This window comes from Rhincodon typus, chromosome 5, assembly GCF_021869965.1.
Source record: "Rhincodon typus isolate 14 chromosome 5, sRhiTyp1.1, whole genome shotgun sequence".
Classification (NCBI taxonomy): Eukaryota; Metazoa; Chordata; class Chondrichthyes; order Orectolobiformes; family Rhincodontidae; genus Rhincodon; species Rhincodon typus.
This window is the reverse complement of record NC_063336.1, coordinates 54,811,394-54,834,162: the sequence shown is the minus strand read 5'-3', so window position 1 is coordinate 54,834,162 and position 22,769 is coordinate 54,811,394. Positions and strand designations below refer to the sequence as shown.

Here is a 22,769-nt window from a genome sequence, read left to right as displayed (position 1 = left end):
ATCCCACCCTGACCCATCCCCCTATAACCCACCTAGCCTGCACACCTTTGGACTGTGGGAGGAAACCAGAGCACCCAGAGGAAACTCACGCAGACACGGGGAGAATGTGCAAACTCCACACAGACAGTTGCCCGAGGGTGGAATTGAACCTGGTCCCTGGCGCTGTGAGGCAGCAGTGCTAACCACTGAGCCACCGTGCTGCCCCTTACTATTGATTAAAAGAACAGGAAGGGATAAACTAAGTAATTACAGAATAGTCAGCAAAACATTCAAGTAGAGGCCCAGAAGCTGGGACATATACAGCACCATCACTGGCAGGAAACATATTATTTCTGATGACAAATTTACAAAAGCAGTTTTGATTAGAATGTAGACACGTCAATACAGAACAGAAAAATGTAACAATGTGGAAAAACAAGCAACAAAAACCTTACAGCATAAATCAGGGGCTTGGTAGATAGGAAGTGGGTATAGATGCAGGATTTGTAGAAAACAAGAAATTATAGTCAAAAAAAAGAGAGATTTGATTTGTTAAGACAGAAGCTGAATGAATTGATCTAACATAAACAATTCTGTTTATAAAGCTTATGTATCTTGGGAAGAGACAGAAATTAAATGTTTAGATTTATATACCTGAGGTGGAAAGAAATGTTTGATGGGGGGAATTTCTGAGATTAGATTATTTACAGTTGCTGCATTTAAAGTTATTGTAGTAAGTGTTTTTTTTTCCAATATTAGTACCTCGGTATGTAAACTGATCAGGCAGTTTAGACCTGTATCTCTACAGTATTTATATCTACGGTCTTTCCCAACCAAAGAATTTTACATTCATTACGGCACAGTAATAGTGACAGAAGGTTTAAATCACAGCAACGGATATGATGTCTATGGAGGTGCCATGACATGTCCAAACAGACTGCTTTTAAAAAAAAAAGTTCTTCTGAAGAGTAGTTACTGGGAAACTTGGCAATCAGTTTGCACACAGCAAGGTCCAACATACACCAATGAAATAAAAGAAGTTACAACTGTTTTAACAATGATTGAGGAAAAGGAAAATTATCTTTTCGGTATAGTTTTGATTGCACTACAAGCTGGTATTTATTCTCATTTGTTGCAAGTATTGTACTGGCATCTGTGAAAGGCAAGGCTGGTTGGTGTCAGGAATGCTGGATGACCAGAGAAAGTGAGATTCAAGTCAAGAAAAAAAGAGACATATGTCAGGTACAGATAGCTGGGATTGAGTGAATCCTTTGAGGAGTATAAGGGCAGTAGGGGTATACTTAAGAGGGAAATCATGAGGGCAAAAAGGGGACATGAGATAACTTTGGCAAGTCTATGAGTCTGTAAATCAGGAGTGTGATGGAATACCCACCACTTAATCTGGATGGGTGAAACTCCAATAACACACAAGAAGCTCAACACCATTCAGGACAAAGCAGCCAGCTTGAGTGACACTGCATTGACAGACACCCATGCCCTCCATCACCGACATTCAGTAACAGCAGTGTGTACCATCTACAACATGCACTGCAGAAATCCATCAAAAGTCCTTAGACAGCACCTTCCAAACCCACGACCACTTCCATCTAGAAAGCCAAGGACAGCAGATACATGGAAATACCACCACCTGCAAATTCCCTTCCAAGCCACTCCATTCCTTCAGCGTCTACCTACAGCACATGGACTGCAGTGGTTCAAGAAGGAACCTCACCACCAACTTTTCAAGGGCAAATCGGATGGGCAATAACTGCTGGCCCAGCCATGTCTCATGAATGAACAGAAAAAAAGCTCTGACCCAGGGCTTTTGGTCACCTGACCTAACTTTCCTTTAGGGGCTCGGTGTCAATTCCTGTTTTAAAATTGCTCCCATAAAACAACTGCTTGTTAAAGGTGTTAGACAAATGTACATTGAGTTTGGATTAATATTGAAAGAGTTAACAACTAATTGTGAAGAAAGCAGGTCATTAATCCTTTATTAAGACATAGATCAATGGCAAGGATTGTAAAATGATGCTGTGTACTGGAATGTTCAAGTACTCACATTGTTGTGGGACATGTCGCTACATGTTTATGTGACAATCGGTGGGTGGAGAGAATTCAATCTTTGTAGTTGGGTCACACTGCGTACATTCCCAGTCCCAGTCCAGTGGTCTCTCTGTCCCATGATTGCGAACACCCGATATAAACTACCCAGCAACAAGGAGTCACCTTCCTGTGCCCAGACACCAGATTCCCCATCTCTCTCCCACCTCCCATTGGTCCACTTACATATCCATGCTCAGCTCACCAGTGTGTCCCTCAGTCAATGGGAAAGCCAATACTGTCTTTCTTTCTTATCTAATTGTACAATTCTTGATTTGTAAGTCAAACAGCTTCCTCTTTCCCATCGCTATCAATTGCATTTTACTGATTAACAAAGTATCGCACAGAAATTACATTCGATTTGTTCACGTTTCCCCCGAGTAGCTCCCAGAAGTGTTCTGAGAATTAATTATTAGATCCTGGAGAACTGAAAACTCTGTCAGGAAGACACTGTGGAGGACAACATGTTCCTGCCCATTAACTGTAGCAAACCTGGACCATAGCAACAGGATGAAGCCATTCAGCCTGCCTAACCATTCAATACAATGATGGCGGTTAAAACACGTCAATTCCTTTTACCTTCCCCAACTCAAAAACCTTTTATCGCTTTGGTAATTAGAAGCAGAACACAGAAAGGAGCAAAAGCAGACCATTCGGCCCTTCAAGCCTGCGCTGCCATTGACGGTGACCTATCCTGTATTTCAACGCCATATTCCTGCATTCTCTCGATGCCTATTGAGGCCTCATATCTTAAAATTTATCAATCTCAATCTTGAATATATTCAGTAACTCTGTCTCCACACCTTTCTATGGTAGTGAATTCTGAGTGAAGAAATGTATCCTTATGTCAGTTCTAAATGGCCCCACTTCCTGAGACTGTATCCCCTAGTTTTAGACTCCTCAACCAGGGAAAAGAACCTGCGTGCATCTACCTTGTCCAGCCCTGTTTCACTCGGATCACCTCACATTCTTTTAAACCCTAGTGAATACAGGCCCAATCAACCAATCATGACTCATACGATAGTCCTGTCATCCCCAGTATCAGCTTGGCCTGACAATTTCTACCTTAAACATATTCAAAGACAGAGCTTCCACAGCCCTCTGTGGTAGAGAGTTCCAAGGATTCACCACGCTCTGAATAAAATTTCTCCTCCGACCCCAGTTGCCTCCCCCTTATTTCTAAAGTGTGTCTCTGGTTTTCTCTCAGAAGGTTGTGAATCTGTGGAACTCTCACTGCCCCAGAGTGCAGTGGAGGCAGAATCAATCAACAGATTCAAGGAAGAAATAGATATGTTTCGCATGAAAAGCAGGATAGAAGGCTATGGGCAGCAGGCAAGAGAGTGGAGCTGAGACCAGGATAAGATCAGCTATGATCATGTTAAACGGAAGAGTGGGCTCAAAGGGCCGAAATGCCTACTCCTGCTCCTAACTCCTATGTTCCTCTATTCCTATGTCCTGGACTCCCTATTCAGGGAAACATCTCACCCGCATTTGCCCTTACAAATACAAGTATTTTCTAAGTTTCAATGAGATCACTTCTTATTCTTTAAAACTGTAGAGATTACAGGCCCAATTTGCCCAATCTTTCTCTTCATAGGACAGTCATGCCATCCCGCAAACAAGTCTGTTTAACCTTTGTCGCACTCCCTTTATAGCAATACTATCTTTCCTGAGAAAAGGAGATTAAGACAGTACATAGGTTTTTGGGCGTGGTCTAACCAAGCTGCTACATAATTGAAGCAAGACTTCACTACTCCTGTACTCAACTTCTCTTGTGATAAAGGCTAACATTCCATTAACCTTCCTTACAGCTTGCTGCATCTGTATGTTAGCCTTCAGTCTTATTGTCAAGGATACCTAGGCTCCTTTTGTACATTTACTCTTTCCAACTTCTGCCCATTTTAAGAAAAACTTTGCACATCTATTTTTGCCACCAAAGTGGCTGCATTTTTCCACATTATATTCCATCTGCCATGTTCTTGCCCATTCACTAACGCTGTCTAATCCTCCTGAGGCCTTTTAGCATCTTCCTCATAACACACATTCCCAATTAATTAGTACCTTAACTCAAAAAAATTACATTTGAGTCCCACAATCCTGTGAGACTTCTTCAATTCACCAACCCTGGCATAGTTCCTTGAAAGTGCAGTCACGAGTAGACAGGATAGCGAAGAAGGCATTTTGCATGTTTGCCTTCATTGGTCAGTGCAATGAGTATAGGAGTTGGGATGAGTTGTGGCTGTAGGACATTGGTTGGGTCTGTTTTAGAATACTGCATTCAATTCTGGTCTGCTTGCTACAGGAAAGATGTTGTGAAACTTGAAAGAGTTCAGAAAAGATTGAGGAGGATGTTGCTGGGATTGGAGGGTATGGGCTATAGGGAAAGGCTGAATAGGCTGCGGCTTTTCTCCCTGGAATATTGGAGGCTGAGGGGGTGACTTTATAGAGGTTTATGAAATCACGAGGGGCATGGACAGGGAGAATAGCCAAGGTCTTTTTCTCAAAGCAAGGGAGTCCCAAGCTAGAAAGCTTTGGTTTCAGGTGAGAGGGAAAAAGTAAAGAAGGGACCTGAAGGATAACTTTATGAAAGGAGTTGCCAGAGGTGGTGTGGAGGTGGGTACAATTACAATATTTAAAAGGCAACTATATGGGTACATGTTTAGGAAGAGTTTACAGGGACATGGACCAAATGCTGGCAAATGGGACAAGACCAGTTCAAGATATCTGGTTGGTGTGGATGAGTTGCACTAAAGGGTCTGTTTCTGTGCTGTATAACTCTGACTCTAAATTGAGTTAAGGAGAATCCAAAGGGATTCCATGAATACAATAAGGGCAAAAGACTAACTAGGGAGAGAATAAGGTCCCATAAAGATTAATTTGGCCGTCTATGTGTGGAACTATGGGAGATGGGCAAGATACTAAATGAATATGTCATGTCAATATTTACTATGGGGAAGGACATAGAAGCTAGGGAGCTTGGGAAAATAAACGGTGATGTCTTGAGAAGTGTCCATGTCACAGATGAGGAGATGCTGGAGTCTTAAAACAGAAAGCTAGATAAATCAGAGAATCCCAACAGCATGGAAGCAGGCCATTCAGCCCATCAAGTCTTCATCATCCCTCGAAAGAACACCCCACCCAGGCCCATCCCGCTACCCTACCCCTGCAACCCTGCATTTCCCATTGCTAATCCACCTAGTCTGCACATCCCTGGACACGATGGGCAAATTAGCATGGCCAATCCACCTAACATGCACATTTTTGGACTGTGGGAAGAAACCAGAGCACCCGGAGGAAACCCACGTAGATTCGAGGAAAATGTGCAAACTCCACACAGACAGACAATCGCCAGGACCTGCTCAGGTGTTTCCCAGAACTTTGAGAGAAGCTAAGGAAGAGCTTGCTGGGCCCTGAGCTAAGATATTTGTATCATCGACAACCACGGGTCAGGTGCCAGAGGGCTGGAGAGTGGCTACTGTTGTGCCATTATTTATGAAAGGCTGTAAGGAAAATAGAGCCTTACGTCAGTGGTGGGTAAGTTGTTGGAAGGGATTCAGAAAGACAGGACTTACATGCATTTGTAAAGGCAAGGACTGATTAGGGATAGTCAACATGGCTTTGTGCATGGGAAATTGTGTCTCACTAACTTGATTGAGTTTTCTGAAGAGGCGACAAAGAAGATCGATGAAGGCAGAGCAGTAGATATTGTCTGTATGGACTTCAGCAAAGCATTCAACAAGGTTCTGCATAGTAGACTGATTAGTAAGGTTAGATCACATGGGATCCTGGAGGAGCTAGCCAATTGGATACAAAATTGGTTTGAAGGTTGAAGTCAGAGGGTGGTGGTGGAGCGTTGACTTTTGGACTGGAGGCCTGTGATCAGTGGTATGCCTTAAGGATCGGTGGTGGGTCCACTGCTTTTCATCATTTGCATAAATATAGGAGGTATGGCTATTAACGTGACACTAAAATAAGTGATGCAGTGGACAGTGAAGAAGATCAGATGGGCCAATAGGCCAATGATTGGCAGATGGAGTTTAATTTAGATAATTGTGAGGCATTTCAATTTGGTAAAGCAAACCAACGCAGGACTTATACAATTAATGGTAGGGCACTGGGTAGTGTTGCCAAACAAAGAGACCTGGGGTGCAGGTGCATAGTTCCTTGAAAGTGGAGTCACAGGTAGACAGGATGGTGAAGAAGGTGTTTGACACACTTACCTTTGTTGGTCAGTGCATTGAATATTCTAGTTGGGACATTATGTTGTGGCTGTACAGGACATTGGTGAGGCCACTTTTAAAATAGTGTGTACAACTTTGGTCACCCTTCAATCGGAAGGATGATGTTAAATTTGAGATGGTGCAGTAAAGATTTACAAGAATGTTACCACGGCTGAAGTATTTGAGTTATAGGGAGAGGCAGAATAGGCTGGAGTTTTCCTCCCTGGAGCATTGAAGGCTGAGGGGTAACCTTATAGAGGTTTATGAAATCATGAGGGGCACAGATAGGGTGACTAACCAAGGTCTTTTTCCTAGGGTGGTTAAGTCTAGAACGAGGGGGCATAGGTTTCAAGTGAGAGGGTAAAGATTTAAAAATAACTCAAGGGGTAAAATTTTCATGCAGAGGGTGGTGTTTGTTTGGTACAAGTTACCAGATGAAGTGATTGAGGCGGGTGCAATTACAACATTTAAAAGGTACCTGGATGGTATATGAATAGGAAGGGTTTAGAGGGATATGGGCCAAATGCTGGCAAATGGGACTAGGTTGGATTGGGATGTCTGGTCGGTGTGGACGAGTTTGGACTGAAGAGTGCTCTTCTGTGCTGTATAGCTCTATGGCTCTACCCAATAATGCAAAAAATTACATGGGTAAACCAGCTACATGAAATAGGATAAACCTAACACGGCCAATTGTTGCTCTTTTGGAATGCGATGAACATAGTCAGGGATAAGAAAAAATTAAAGCAGTGTAACAACATTGAAAATTAATAATTTGCCAGGGTCAGATGAAACTTTTTACAGGTGACTGAGCTAAGGAAGGACATTGTGAAATCCCTGACCATCATTTTCCAGTCCTCTCTCTCCACAGGCACAGTGCCACAGTACTCGAGGATTGCTCATGTTTAAAAGAAGAGGAAGGGATAAACTAAGTAATTACAGAACAGTCAGCAAGATATTCAGATAGGCAAATTATTGGAAAACATTGAGGTATCGTAAAATTTGAAACTGGCCAATGGGATTATGTAATTTGAGGAAGTAGAGAGTGGATCAAGATAACACAGTTGATATAGTCCAACATTAGTGTGACATACTGCTTAGAAAAGTATGAAGCCACTCTTTCATTGGCAAGCTGAAACAATGATTAGCTCAGTGAATGAAAGAAAAGTGTACAGTAATGACCAATGGGTGCTGTTTAGATTGCAGAGCTGTTTTCAGTAGGATCCTGCAGGGCTCAGTATTGTTCCTTGCTTTTCACGGTATATAACAAAGATTTTCACTTCACTGCAAGCAGGGCAATTAAAAAGTTTGGAAATGACTGTAAAATTAGTTATACGGTTAATGGTGTGGAACAAAGTTGGAGGCTGCAGGAAGATATCAGTGGACTTGACAGATGGGCAGGTAAGTGGCAAATATAATTCAGCCTGGAGAAGTGTGGGGTAATGCAGTTGATGAGGATAAAACTCGATAAAATTATAACACACTAGCTAGACGATTTGTGTTGCTCCTTCACTTGTGTCAGAAAAACACCATCTTTTTCCACAACCTCCCAATTTTCAGGAAGTTGCTGCCATTTCACATTAATTATTCATTAATGACATCACAGAAAGTTAAGCCCAGTCATAAGAGATAGTAAGAACTGCAGATGCTGGAGTCAGAGATAACACAGTGTGGAGCTGGAGGAACACAGCAGGCCACACAGCATCAGAGGAGCAGGAAAGCTGACGTTTTGGGTCAGGACCCTTCTTCAGAAATGGGGAGGGGCAAGGGAGTTCTGAAATAAAGAGAGAGAGGAGAGGAGGGGTTGGGGCTGGTGAAGGTAGGTGGGATGGTGATGGGTGAGTGCAGGTAGGAAGTAGTGGGGATTGGTCAGTGGGATGGGTGGGGCGGATAGGTGGGAGAGAAGATGGACAGGTTGTGTCAGGTCAAGGAGGCAGGGATGAGAGGGAGGGTTGGGCATCAGCTGAGGCCGCGGGTGGGGAGATTTTAAAACTGGTAAAATCAATGTTTAGGCCATTGGGCTGTCGCTCCCGAATATGGGGGTGTTGCTCTTCCAGTTTGCGGGTGGTGTCATTGTGGCACTGGAGGAGGCTCAGGATGGACATGTCACCCAGGGAGTGGGAGGGGGAGTTAAAACGATTGGCAAACAGATGTTGTTGTTTGTTGCAAACAGGGTGCAGATGCTCTACAAAACGGTCTCTGAGCCACCACTTGGTCTCACTGATATAGAGGAGGCCACGTTGGGAGCAGATGATGCAGTAGGCCACGTTGACGGATGTGCAGGTGAACCCCTGTTTAATGTGGAAGGTTTGTTTTGGGCCTTGAATGGAGGTGAAGGGTGGAGGTGTAAGGGCAGGTGTAGCACTTCCTGTGGGTGCAGGGAAAGGTGCCTGGTGTGATGGGGCTAGTGGGGAGTGTGGAGCGGACGAGGGAATCACGGAGACAGCGGTCCCTCCAAAAGGCAGACAGGGGTGGGGAGGGAAATATATCTTTGGTTGTGGGGTCGGATTGTAGGTGGCGGAAGTGGCAGAGAATGCTATGTTGGACATGGAGGTTGGTGGGGTGGTATGTGAGGTCCAGGGCGATTCTGTCTCCGTTTTTGTTGGGGGGAGGGGATGTGAGGGCAGAAGTGCAGGAAATGCAAGAGATGCAGTTGAGGGCATTTTTGATCACCGGTGGAGGGAGTTACAGTCCTTAAAACAGGAGGACATCTGGGATGTTTGGGAGTGGAACACTCCAACTTGGGAGCAGACACAGTGGAGGTGGAGGAATTGGGAGTAGGGGTTCGCATTCTTGCAGGAAGGTGGGTGAGAGGAGGTGTAGTCTGGGTAGCTGTGGGAGTCGGTGAGTTTGAAATAGACGTCAGTTTCGAGGCGGTCACCAGAGATGGAGACAGAGAGGTCCAGGAAGGAGAGAGAGGTATCAGAGATGGTCCAGGTGAATTTAAGGTTGGGGTGAAAGGTGTTAGTAAAGTTGATGAGATACAGTCATCAGTGTAGTGGAGAAAGAGGTGGGAGATCGTGCCAGTGTAGCTGCGGAAAAGGGACAGTTCCATGTACCCTACGAAGAGGCAGCCATAGCTTGGGCCCATGCGGGTACCCATGGCCACCCCCTTAGTCTGTAGGAAGTGGGAAGAGTTAAAGGAGAAGTTGTTCAGGGTAAGGACAAATTCTGTTAAGCAGATGAGGGTGACAGTGGAGGGGGACTGGTTGGATCTGCAGGAAAGGAAGAAGTGGAAGGCTTTTAGGCCATCTGCGTGGGGGATACAAGTGTACAGGGATTAAGTGTCCATCGTGAAGATGAGGTGTTGGGCCAGGGAATTGGAAGTATTAGAGGAGGTGGAGGGTGGGGGTGGTGTGCCAGACATAGGTGGGGAGTTCCTGGACCAGGGGAGAAAAAACAGAGTCAAGTTAAGTAGACATGAGTTCAGTGGGGCAGGAGCAGGCAGAGACAATGGGTTGGCCGGGGCTGTCAGGTTTGTGGATTTTGGGAAGGAGATAGAAACGAGCGGGGCGGGGTTGGGGAATGATGAGGTTGGAGGCTGTGGGTGGGAGGTCACCTGAGGTGATGAGTTTATGAATGATTTGAGAGACAATGGTTTGGTGGTCAGGGGTGGGGTCATAATCGAGGGGGCGGTGGGAAGAGGTCTCAAGAGAATTGGTGCCAGGCATTGGCTATGTAAAGGTCAGTGCGCCATACCACTACTGCGTCTCCCCTTATCCACGGGTTTGACGGTGAGGTTAGGGTCGGTCTGTGGGTCTGACGGTGAGGTTGGGGTCGGCCTGTGGATCCGACGATGAGGTTAGGGTCAGTCTGTGGGTCTGACGGTGAGGTTCGGGACGGTCCGTGCGTTTGATGGTGAGGTTAGGGTTGGCTGTGGGTTTGATGGCCAAGTCATAAATTGTGCAAGGACCCTCCACAATGTGTTAATGGTTGTTTACCTACATCTCTAGCACACAAAGTGAGTTAAGTATGGAGTCTCTTTCCTCCAGGTTGTGACTATGCTTAGATATTGTAAAATGGCAAATTTAATTCCATCATACTCCTGACTTGTGCCTTGAGGAGACAGGAGACAAGTTACTCATCAAAGACTTCATTTTCTGACCTGCTTTTGTAGCCACAGTATTTATATGGCTGGTCCAGTTCAAATTGTGGTCAATGGTAACTCCGCAATGTTAACAGTGGAAGATTCAGCTGTGTTGTGGAACTATCAAGGCTAACAAAGAACGATCAAAGCTGTCAAGTAATTTAACTCTTCTGGGATTAAAACTTAAAGTAAATGTTTGTAAAGCTTTTATTTCAGATAAGAATAGATCTTGCTATCTCCCTTTTCTTTGATAGGAGCCTGGAGTTTATCATTATAGGATTTGAGCTGTTTGACCAACTTACTATCTGAGATTATCGTAGTGGGGTGCCAGTTAAGTGAACAATTTGATTGACTACTTTAAGTGCCTATAGAAAACAAATGTTTGTTTTCGTAAGAGGTCAGTTTAAAGAATTTCAATGTATTAAGTATTTTTTTTAATTAATAATGGTTTTCTTTGTGAATAGTGATGTCATCAATAAGTAAAACTTTAAAAATATTTTTAATTACTCTGTACAGACACATTATTATGACAAACTTCTGTGATAGGTGGGACTTGAACCTGAACCTTCTGATCCAGTGGTAAGGACACTACCACAGCACAATAGGATCTCCGAAGTAGGTTTACAATCAACCTGTTCAAAAGTGTTATGATACAGTCAGCTTGGGTGGGCACGGATGGGGAAATGGGACATGTGTGTGGGAGCGAGGTGAGGGGTAAGAGATGGAGGACTGCTTCTTGTTTTCTTAGCTTTTTTAGTTAATCTCTCTACATTGCCAGTGCAAAGAGACAAGTGTTGCACCTAGTCTGCATCTGCAGCCAGCAGTATCTGCCTTCATTTCAGAGTGAGCTGGGCCATTTCCAGGAAGTTATGCCATCTTGGAATGAAAATTTGACCTCGTTGACTAGTTCTTCTGTCTCGTGAAAGCAGCCAACATGATTAAAGACCCCTCCAACCCTGGTTATACTCTCTTCCAGCCTCTTCAATCAGGCAGAAGGTACAAAAATTTGAAAACACGTATCAACACATTCAAGAACAGCTTCTTCCTCACCGTTATCAGACTTATGAACAGACCTCTCATAAATCAGAGTTGATCTTTTTCTGCACTTTCTCTGTAGCTGTAACACTATATTCTGCATTACCCTGATGTAGTTTTTTAAGTTATAATCTGCCTGGATAGCACACAAAACAATACTTTTCTGTATCCCGGTACATGTGACAACAATAAATCAAATCAAATCAAATCAAAATGATGCCAAGAATTGTCCTATCTCTGCTCTTTTGGGAGAAAAAACTTGAGCCTATATTTTCAAGAAAATACATGCCACTTTATAGACTACACTACCACTTCTTAACAACAGCCATATCATTATTTAGCCTCAAAGTTCAATTCTCTGGCTCTAAGCAAGGTAGAATGACCATATTGAAACTTTGATTACAAAGCTGGTTTGGTAAAACTTCACTGAATAGCTTTTGTGCACACGTGCAATAGAGAAGCACTGTGCAAGGATGTGAAATTTCCCAGTGCTGGTAGAAATATTGCAATAGGCCTGCACGTTAAAGTTCATTGGTCATACAAACAAAACTGAATCAGCAACCACAGTCACCCATAAACAAACACAACCAGAGACATTTGTGCATTCTACAGAACATTCTACTTCATGAAACAAAACAAAGAGCTGGAGAAACTCAGCAGGCCTGGCAGCAATTGTGCAGCAGAAAACAGAGTTACTAGCTGCATCTGTGGACAAAGAAAGAGTTTCTGGCAGCATTTGTACATCTTGCATTTATTTGTGTTTAATTCATCGCACTTCATTTTTACTTATGCCTATCATAAAGATGCTCTGCTCAAATGGGGTTTCGATTTCCTTCAGGATCTCAATATTTTGCTTTATTTGTATGCTTAATACTACTTCATAAAGAGAGTTAGTGTTTACACAAGCAACTCTGATATAATAACTCACACCGGTAAAGGTCAATATTCTGTTCTAACAAATGATCTACGGCCAGAATATCACACTGCCATTCCTTCTGATAATTGCAATGATGCAAACATCATCAGAAAAACACTCAGTACAGCACTCAGTATTAAATATCATGTAAAATTCAAATTAAAACTATTGTAACATAAATTAGGAAGAACATTTTTTGGGTAAAGAAAAAAGATTTTACTTAAAATTGCTGGAATTTGCTGCCACATTTTTGTTGTCTTTGCTACCCCTGAAACCAAATCAAAGAGGCATCAACAACAGACTTGGAAAAGGATAGGACAGATTGCTTTCAAAGTGACATAAATTTAGAATCACTCGAGGCCCAATGAAACTTGAAGTTCTCTCTCTATGGAGTATCTAAATATCATGAACAGGTACAGAAAATAAATATGCTCATGGATGCAGACCTTTATATTGAGAGTGCTAAAATACAAGTGGATGTTAGTTGTGTTAGATCTAAACAAAGTCCAAGTTGGACAACATTTGGAGCACTGTGAGCAAAGATATATATTGGTAACTTGGCAAAGGCCACCTTAGCAAAGATATATTGGCTTTGGAGTGTATGGAATTTAGAATGTTCAGCAGCGATGTGATGGAAATTTCCAGGTGATTCGAGGGAACAGGTGGACTGGAAGAATAGAAACAATTTCCACTGGTTGGACAGTCCAGGATGAGGAGGTATAGTTTAAAAAGGTTAGAGCCAGGCATTTCAGGAGTAACCTTAGTTAACACTTCTAACAGCCTTTGGATGTGAAAGTTTGGAACTTTGTTTCAAAAATGGAAACTGATGCTTGATAAATTGTTAATTATAAATCTGAGACTGATAATTCTCTGGTTCACATAATCCTGACGGCAAAGGCAGGTACGAAGATACTGCCACAGATCTAATCATTGTTCAGAAGGGTACTATAGAGTAAATAGCATAATCCATTATGTACTCTATGCTAATCAGGAGGGTGACCTTGAGGAGTATAATGGCTTTTTCTTGCTCAACTGCATTTGAATTTATGCTCCAAGGAGAGAAATGGGTCATTATCCCTCTTTAATATTGATCCAGGAAGTAAAAACCTAATGACCACTACTTTTTACTTGAGATAGAAGCATAGCAGATTTCCAGATAATCTTCTTTCAGGATTATTCATTTAGATCTCTGGATCACTAGTCTGTTGACTATCCCTTGATTTGTGACAAACATTTATGCAGAGTTCCAAGTCTCTGCTCTCAGCATTCATGTGACTGAACAGACCGATTTCCAACCCACCAGTCTTTGGGCACGAGGGAGGATGTCACTCCAGGAGGTGAGAGCCTGAGTGCAGGATTTGCTTCCTTTTCTTTCCTCCTGTACCACTGCTCTGCTTCATGATTAGTCATTTGGATTCAAAGCATGACACAGGACAATGTGTCACCAATTAGAGCGATCGGTAGCGAGCTCTGCCCAATCATTTATGTCACTGCTGCTGTACTTCAACGAAAGCTTCACAATGCGTCTTTGTAGCACTTTCTTCGACCTCCCCTGGCAAATTGGCCATTTGAGAGTTCAGAAACAGGACCTGGCAAGCTGAGATACTCTTCATCCATCCCAATACAATGCACAGCCCATCGCAATTGCTTGCACCCGCATATTCTTTGTGTGAACTTCAAGGAAGACACTAGCATGTGTTCAATGGTTCTCCCATGGAATCCAGAGAATGCGGTGGAGGGATCACTGGTAAATTTCTCTAATGCCTTTGTGTGCTGCTGATGCAAACTCTAGGTGTCACTGCAGTACAAGGTCTAACAGTTACTGTTTGGAACACCAGGTCTTTAGTTGATTTGTGCAGATCGAGATAGGGTAGGTGTAGGAAGGATGTTCCCGGTGACAGGGCAGTCCTGAACCTGGGACCAGTCTAAGGATACGTGAAGAAATTTCTTTACCCAGAGTGGTTACCCCGCGGAACTTGCTACCACAGAAAGCAGTCGAGAACAAAAGTTTGTATGCTTTCAAGAAGGTGTTGCGATATAGCACGTGGGGTTAAAGGGTTCAAAGGATATGGGGGAAAAGTGGGGACAGACTACTGAATTGTATGATCAGCCATGATCCTAATGAATGGCAAGCAGGCTTGAAGGGCCAAATAGCCATCTCCTGCTCTTATTTTCTACGTTTGATTTAATTTGATTTGATTTGATTTGATTTATTGTAGTCACTTACCTAAGTACAGTGAAAAGTTTTGTTCTGCGTGCAGTACAGGTACATCATAGCAAACAAGGACATATAGGTCATAGGGTGTTTCGACACAGTGAGGCATACAAGATTATGGTTACACAGGAGGTGCACAAAAGCGAGATCAATATTAGCAAGATCCACATTATTTGAAGTTAGACAGTCCATTCAGCAGTCTAATAACGGCAGGGAAGAAGCTGTTCTTGAACCTGTTGGTACATGTGTTCAAGCTTCTGTATCTTCTGCCTGACAGAAGAGGTTACAAGAGAGCATTACTGGGATGGGAGGGATCTTTGATGATGTTGGCAGCCTTTCTGCGGCAATGAGAAGTGTAGATGGAGTCCATGGATAGGAGGTTGGCTTCCGTGATAGCCTGGGCTGTGCACACAACTTGCTGTCAAATACCCATTGCCATGGTTTGTAGAAGGCTGAACGTATCTGGTATTAAATTTCGTCAGTAGTGGTGTTAAGAAAGAGGGGGGGTGCCAAGCAACATCCCCTCTAAGCTGCATGATTACACAGTTGAGGGTCTGTGCATGGTAATCTACATGGTGACGCCACTTGCAGCAATGACTTCCATTCTGTAGTCAATGGACCGCCAATGAAGATGAAATCAAAATGAGTGGGAATGATGCAGCCGAGGTAGGGGTGTGCTCAACATATTTCAGAGACTTCTTCAACATATATGGGATGTGGAATATTTAGCTGACTGGATCTGGGTCGAAATGTTGAAATGACAAGTCAAATCTAACATTATTACTATTATGTCAAATTGAAGAGATCAAGAGAGGCTTGAAAACTTTGTTCATTGCACTATGACACTGCAGATCATACATGTCCAAGGTGGTCAGTTTAGTTTTGGCATGGAGGCAACAGAGTCTTCCTGAGTTTCCCATCTAGGTGATATTTAATGCTCACACCAGACAGCTCTTGATCCTTAATGAGGTGAATAAACACTCATGTAATACGTGAGTAATCACACAGCCTTATTTGAACCCAGTCCAGATCTCAATGATATCTTTTTCAGATTTTCCACTCAAGACAGTTGCAGTCATATCATCATGAAATATTTGCAGGATTGTGATCAGGCTTCTTGAACATCCAAATCTCTGAATGAGAATCCAGAGACCCATGTGATTTACTGAATTCAATGCTTTGATTAATGCAAGTAAGAGTTCTGGATAGTGTTCTTGACGTTTTTGTTTGTATTTTCCTGCAATGACCAGGTCCAAGGTTCCATTTGAAGGTCTAGACCCAGAGTGCGTCAAGCAGGATTTCCTCAGCCACAGGAAGTAGGCAAATCTGAAGAATGCATATCAGGATTTTCCCTGCTGTGGAACATAGGAAAATAGTTCGATAGTTTTCACAGCATTAGTTGTTATCTCCTTTTGTGAATATCATTCCAATTTGAGTTTTGCTGAAGAAAAGACACATTTTATTTAAGAATTTTAAAATGCTGGCAGATTGTGTCAAACAGCATATTCCTTTGGCTGTTCACAAGAAGCAAAGTACTCAATGTACCCAACCAGCACCTGGTTGTAAAACTTACAACTGTGTCCTACATTAGATGTGATTCGGCAATTGGGCATCATTTGCTAAATGGAATCGTGAAGTGAGTAAAAGCCCGTCAATGTTAAGACCTCAGCTGGAATACCATCAGGCATTGGTGTTTCTCATCCGTTTGAATGCATGTTGCAGCTCTCCCATTGTGATGGTTCACCTTGGATTTCACAGGATACTGGAAATAATCTGGAGAATAATCAGCTGCCATGCTTATTTTTGTTCCAGGAGATCACATATTTCTGCATGCTTTTCAACAAACCAGTCCTGGTAACAGCAATGCTCGAACCCAACAGACTGAACAAATGTGTCTAGTGCAGCTAACTTCATTTGATCCGACTATTCTGAAATGGATTTGGGTCTGTGAAAATTTTCCAGATTGGTCATGAACTGCCCTATACTCCGATTCCTAATGCCATGTAATAATGTTGCACTATATACTTTTTGCCAGATCCCATGCATAAGCTGTCCAATGTTAACACTTTTCTCCTGAGCAACCTATGCCACCAGCAAGGTTAAGAGTAGAAATACTGTGGTAACATGATTACTTCCTAGGTCTCCTCCAAAATACATCCCATTTTTACTTGCCCTTGTATGCTGTTCCCTTCATCATCGTGGAAAAATATCCTGACCATTATTCCTATGTTATTTTAGTATGATCCCAGTTGGTAATACTACTGGGCAAAAAGGAAGATTGTTGTGATTGTTAGAGGTCAGCGATCTCAGCTCCAGGTCATCCTGCAGGAGTTCCTCAGGATAATATTCTAGGCCGAACCATCTTCAGCTGCTTCATCAATGACCTTACCTCTGTCATAAGGTCAGATGTGGGAATGTGGATTGATAATGATACAATGCTCAGCACCATTTGCAACTTCTCAGTCCATATTCAGATACAACAAGACCTGGACAATATCCAGGCAGGCTGACAATACATTTATGCCACATAAGTTCCCGGGAGTGACCAACTCCAACAAAAGAGAATCCAACCATTGTCCTGGAAATTCAATGGTATCACTGAATCCCCAACTATCAACTTGAGAACTAACATGAAATAGAAACTGAACTAAACTGGCCATATAAATACTGTAGCTACAAGAGCTATGAATCTTGCAGCATGTAATTCACCTTCTGACTCCCCAGATCTATCCACCATCGACAAGGTGCAAGTTGGAAACGTAATGGAATAAAACCCTGGCTCCAACAACATGCAAGGAACTTGACTCAGCGGCTCACTTGATTGTTTGTGGATGTGGCATCATTCAGTTCTTCCACCACAGAGGCAGCAATGTACAAGATCGACATGATTTACTTCAGCAATTCACCAAGGCTCTTTAGGCAACACTTTCTAAGCCTTGACACTGCTATCTAGAAGAATACAGGCTACAGACACATGGAAACAGGACCATCTCCAAGTTCTAACCTAAGCTACTCATCAATCCAACATGGAAATACACCATTCCTTCAGTGCTGCTGTGTCAAAATCCTGGAACTCCCTCTCTAACAGCATTATGAAGGTACCTACACCAAAATGTATTGCAGCAGATCATGATGGTATATTACTACACCCCCAGACAATTAGATATGGGCAATAAAAGCTGGTCCAGCCAGCAAAGTCCCAATCCTATGAATGAGTAAAGCAAAACCAAGTTTGTTGACTATCCATTGTAAGGTCTTAAGTCTGAGAAATTACAATTCCTTAAGTTTCTACTGAAAAATTGCTTTCAGTTTGTTTGCCATGGACTGTGGAAGCAATTCAATGAGTCCTTTCCAAGTTTGCCAAAATGGGCTTTTCACAAATCTGAGAGTCTAAACTTGCTCAGTTCCAATAACCTGCAGACATCTAACCAAATACTCCTGGTTTGGAAGCTTAACAAACTAAGTACTTCTGCTGAAGTAACTAATCCCCTGAACTCCTTCTCAGAGAGAAATTAACATTTCTTCTGAAGTCAACCCTGATGTTTTCTGAACTGAATTAAACAAGTTGGTCGATCCTATATTTTTCTTCAGTTCAGAAGAATCATGACCTTAAATGTTCACCCGAACTGTTGTAAATCCAACAGATGAAACATCTTTCCAATAATACCACAGGGGTCTTTAGTCACTTGCTTTCTGACAAATGCTGGATTTAGGTAACAAGGTCACTCTGACCTGATTTTGCTTTTGAAAAGAAAGCCCTTCACAGGAGTTAACTATATCCATCTGTCACTTTTTTGAAATCCAACTTTCAATGGTGATATATATATATTCACTCCTTTCATCACAATACCATATAAGAATAGTGCAGTCCAATACATTAGACATAGACTGGCAATCTAGGTGAGAGTAATAGTATTAGTGATTCGTAAATAAAATTGAGCAATAAGCATGATTGTCAGACAGGAAATCTCAATACTGATTTACAAAGTATTTGTACTTTAATCCTTTTTGTATATTTGTTGATAATAGTAAGACAAAAAAGAATGCAAGAGATTCTTTGGTTGTGTTTAATAGTGGCTCTCCACTAAAATGCATGTAATACATTGAAAACATATATGTACTACAGAAACATCAGCATTATTGTAAGTACAGGACACTTGTTAATGTAGGCAAACTGAATTGCTATTCTAGGTGTACAGAAGAAAGAAAACCCGACAATTAATTAACAGCTCCAATACAGCACATTATGTAAAGGGCAATCACCATCAAACCGCATTTTAGTTGACAAGTGGGGACAGATCTGGTATGCATCACAGGGAAATCACTCAACGTCAAATGTACAACATGCAATTGCTGAACAGTGTTTTTTCCCAAAAATTCTGAAGCTTTACTAACTTTATTGGCATGATTGTAATCATGACAGAATTCCAAATGGAATGAAAAATGTTTGCCAAGTTTTGTACCGAATGGTGCTACTTGTTAACTCATTAAATACTTCCATATATACAGTATGTGAGATATATTTTACTAAGATTATTGCATTTTGCTAGTATTATGTTGCTGTAAACACATTGCAATTTCTACTAGGTAGCACTACCCATGAATTACAGCTGTTAAAGGAGAAAGGCTTTCGACATTTAAAGGATAAGCCACTTTGTCAGATCAACTGGACATGGGCAACTTGTGGCCTTACCAGCATCATCTACATCCTATAAACAAAGGAAATGGTGACATTAGTCTTTCAGTAGAAAGTATTAAAGTAAAATGAAAAAAACCTTTTACTTTAATACCTGATGTGAAATAATAAAAGATGGCAATGAATCTTCTTAGGCAGTCATTTGAGACCAAGGGTGTTATACTACAATTGTTTGTCACTGTATATTCAGTACAGACTTTACCCTTAAGGTTAAGGAAGTTACAACTCACCTTGAGCCTACAACAATTGTGAGTTCCTTTTTTGTGGAGGATACATTCCAGACTTGACACATAAACAGTGAGCATTCTGTTTCATTAAAAAAATTATAGAGAATTTACAACATCCAAATAAGGCATTCAACCACGTTTATATGTTGATGCTGATCCTCCATAAGCTGCAGCCTTAATCCAATGAGCTAACTGTGTTTCCTTAGCCCTTTATACCCCATAAGCCCACACCAGACAAGCCATGTATGTGCAATAAAGATTAATATTCCACAACCAATCCAACTTGTTGTATTGTTGTATTGCCATTTGCTATTTTCCAATTGTAGGTTACATAGTGTTACAATTTTAGATGTTTATTGAAAAGTTGTCAAATAATTGCACACCAATTGCAATTAGTTGACTTTATTCACGGTGACATTGAAGTTGTACCAAAAGAAACAATCAATCAACAAGTTTCATCTCTTTTGTGGCTTTAGCATGGTATAACCTCCCAAGGTGCTTCACAGAGACATAATCAATCAAATTTAACACTAAACCCCTTAAGGTGATATCAGGACAAAGGAAGACGTAAGTTTTAAATGTGCACCTAAAAAAGATGAGCGTGACAGGAAAATTTCAGAAAGGAGTCTTAGAGTGTTAAGGCCAATATTGGAGCAATGAGCATCAGTGCTGCATAAGAGACCAAATTTGTTTCATGTGAATCATAAGTGCATATTTCCTTGAAAGTGGAGTCGCAGGTAGACAGGATGGTGAAGAAGGCATTTGGCACGCTTGCCTTCATTGGAGAGTGCATTGAGTATAGAAGTTGGGATGTCATTTTGTGGCTGTACAGGACATTGGTGAGGCCACTTTTAGAATACTGCATACAATTTTGGTCGGCCTTCTATAGGAAAGATGTTGAACTTGAGAGGGCGCAGAAAAGAGTTACAACCTCGTTGCTGGGACTGGACGTTATGTGCTGTAGGGAGAGGCTGAAATGGCTGGGGGTGACCTTATAGAGGTTTGTAATATCATAAGGGGCATGGATAGGGTGAATAGCCACGGTCTTTTTCCTAGGATGGAGGAGTCAAAAATGGGAAGGCAAAGGTTTAATGTGAGAGGGGAAAGATATAGAAGAGACCTGAGGAGTAATTTTTTTCATGCAGAGGGTGGTGCGTATTTGGAATGGGCTGCCAGAGCAAGCGGTGGAGGTGGGTACAATTACAACATTTAAAAAGGCATCTGGATGGGCATATGAATAGGAAGGGTTTGTCGGGATATGGGCCAAATGCTGGCAAATGGGACTAGCTCAGAATGGGATACCTGGTCGGTGCAGACAAGTTGGACCGAAGCATCTGTTTTCATGCTGTATGACTTGATGTTAAACATTGTTCGGTCATGCTCCAGTCATTCGAACATCAATTGTGCTAAATAAATGAAAGTTGTTGATTACAGGGTTGGAAGAATTTGCAGAGAGATAGTGTGGATTTTCTCAGGGACTGTAAAATTATCTATTAATGATAGCTTTCAAAAAATAAATCTTAGCTGTCTATTTCTTCAGTTAGGCTGAACATAATAATTAAAGGAGACCAAGTTCCCATTTTTACACTGAAAATTGTGTAACAGAGAAATGCAATGCTAAAACAGTACTTAAGATGTATTTACAATTCTATCTACACATGCTATCAATTAAAAGAAAAACAATCGTACACAAGGACAGCACTACTTCAGCCCTTTTTCTTCTCTCAAAAAAGCAAAACAAGCATTTCTGAAATATAGACAATCTACTGCACCCATTTAATTTGTAATGATTTAAACATGTGGCCCAAAGCAGTCATCACATTTTAATAAAAAAACAAAAAATGTGAATGCTGTAAATTAGAAACAAATATAGAATCTGCTGGAAAACCTTAGCAGGTCTGGCAGGATCTGGAGAGAGAAATCAGAGTTCATGTTTCTGATCCACCTCTGACCAGTTCTGAAGAAGGGTCACTGAACCCAAAACGTTAACTCTGATTTCTCTCCACAGACGCTGCTAGACCAGTTGATATTTTTCAGCAATTTCTGTTTTTATCCCTTTTTAATAGACAGAAATGTTGACAGATAGCCCTGGCAAAACCTATGGCAAGCATATAACTTTACAATTTCCCCACTTGGCAGTGTGCGTATACAGATTAATAAAGGCCATACATTCGATCAACATCAAAGTTGCACTATATCTACTGCCTGAAACATTTATTCTGCAATACATATGCACAGTTATTATAATAAATCAATTTCCAAGAGGAATCTTGGCGAAGAAAATCTGTTTAAGAGATTTCTAAATCTGATTTTAAAAGTTTCAAATCGGGAGAAAATTCATTATTTCTAAAATAAACAGTAAAGAGAGACAGCCCTAATATTTAACTTGCGTGTCAGTGTTGAAAGAAGTAACACAAAAGTCGCAAGGAAGTAACCTCTTCTGAACTAACCAGCTGGAAATAGGCGGATTTTTCTTTATTGCTTTCTATTTGCAAAGTAACGTCCTTGTTTGTGAAGCGGAGAAACAGATTTCAGTGCAGAACAGACCTGCTCAACACTGACCTTATTGGAGCAGAGCAACCATTCTAACATTCAGGAAGTAACATCGGAGCCAGGGAAGAGGAGGGGGATAGCGCATACAAAACAATTAATGGACGCATTCGGACTTTACAATGAAGTTTTCGATTCTAAATACTGGTGGGAGACGTCAGGCGTCACAAGGTTTCGTTAAAACGCTCGGTGCATGCCTGGTCCGATCCACCCGCTCCCCTTGGTTTGGCCAGCCCGCACTTTGTGCCCAGTGTGTATTCGGAGAGATCCCGTTTCTAATTGAACTTCAACCAAACTTTCTACTCACCCTGTCCCCACGACCCAGTCGATTTCGCTGAAGAAAGGGAAAGTTCCATCAAGAAAGTGCCAAGCCTTAAAGCATAGAGAGCGAGCCACATTATCATTAACAGCAGCAGGGAAGAAAGTGCGGCGGGACAGGGGTAAGATTGCCTGGAACGATCTGGCAGGTTTCCCTGTGCGGTTGGGTGGCGCAGGTCTGTGGGCGGGACATACTCATTCACTGAGCTAGAGGCTCCACCTTCTTCAGTCAAGTTACAGTCGGCACTCCAGCAGCCAGCCTGCAACCGGTTATCTCCATTGTACAAATCTTCCCTGGCCTCTGGTAACCCATTCAATCCAATGTGAGGTTATCCATTTTGGACCAAAACAGGACAGATCAGGGTACTTTCTAGATGATATGAAGTGCATTCAATGTCCAAAGGGTATGTAGTTCTGGTCGCCACG

At 42.0% G+C, this 22,769-nt stretch overlaps 1 protein-coding gene across 1 annotated transcript in view; it reads right to left on the bottom strand.

Annotated features, from left to right (window-relative positions):
• The window catches only part of dcbld1 (discoidin, CUB and LCCL domain containing 1), a 108,761-nt gene extending 86,258 nt beyond the window's left edge, over positions 1-22,503 (bottom strand). The window contains exon 1 of the mRNA XM_048597479.1: positions 22,333-22,503. Within this exon, the coding sequence (XP_048453436.1) occupies positions 22,333-22,429 (97 nt within the window). The 5' untranslated portion in view covers positions 22,430-22,503. The remainder of the gene's footprint in view (positions 1-22,332) is intronic.
• Positions 22,504-22,769: the final 266 nt, after the last annotated feature.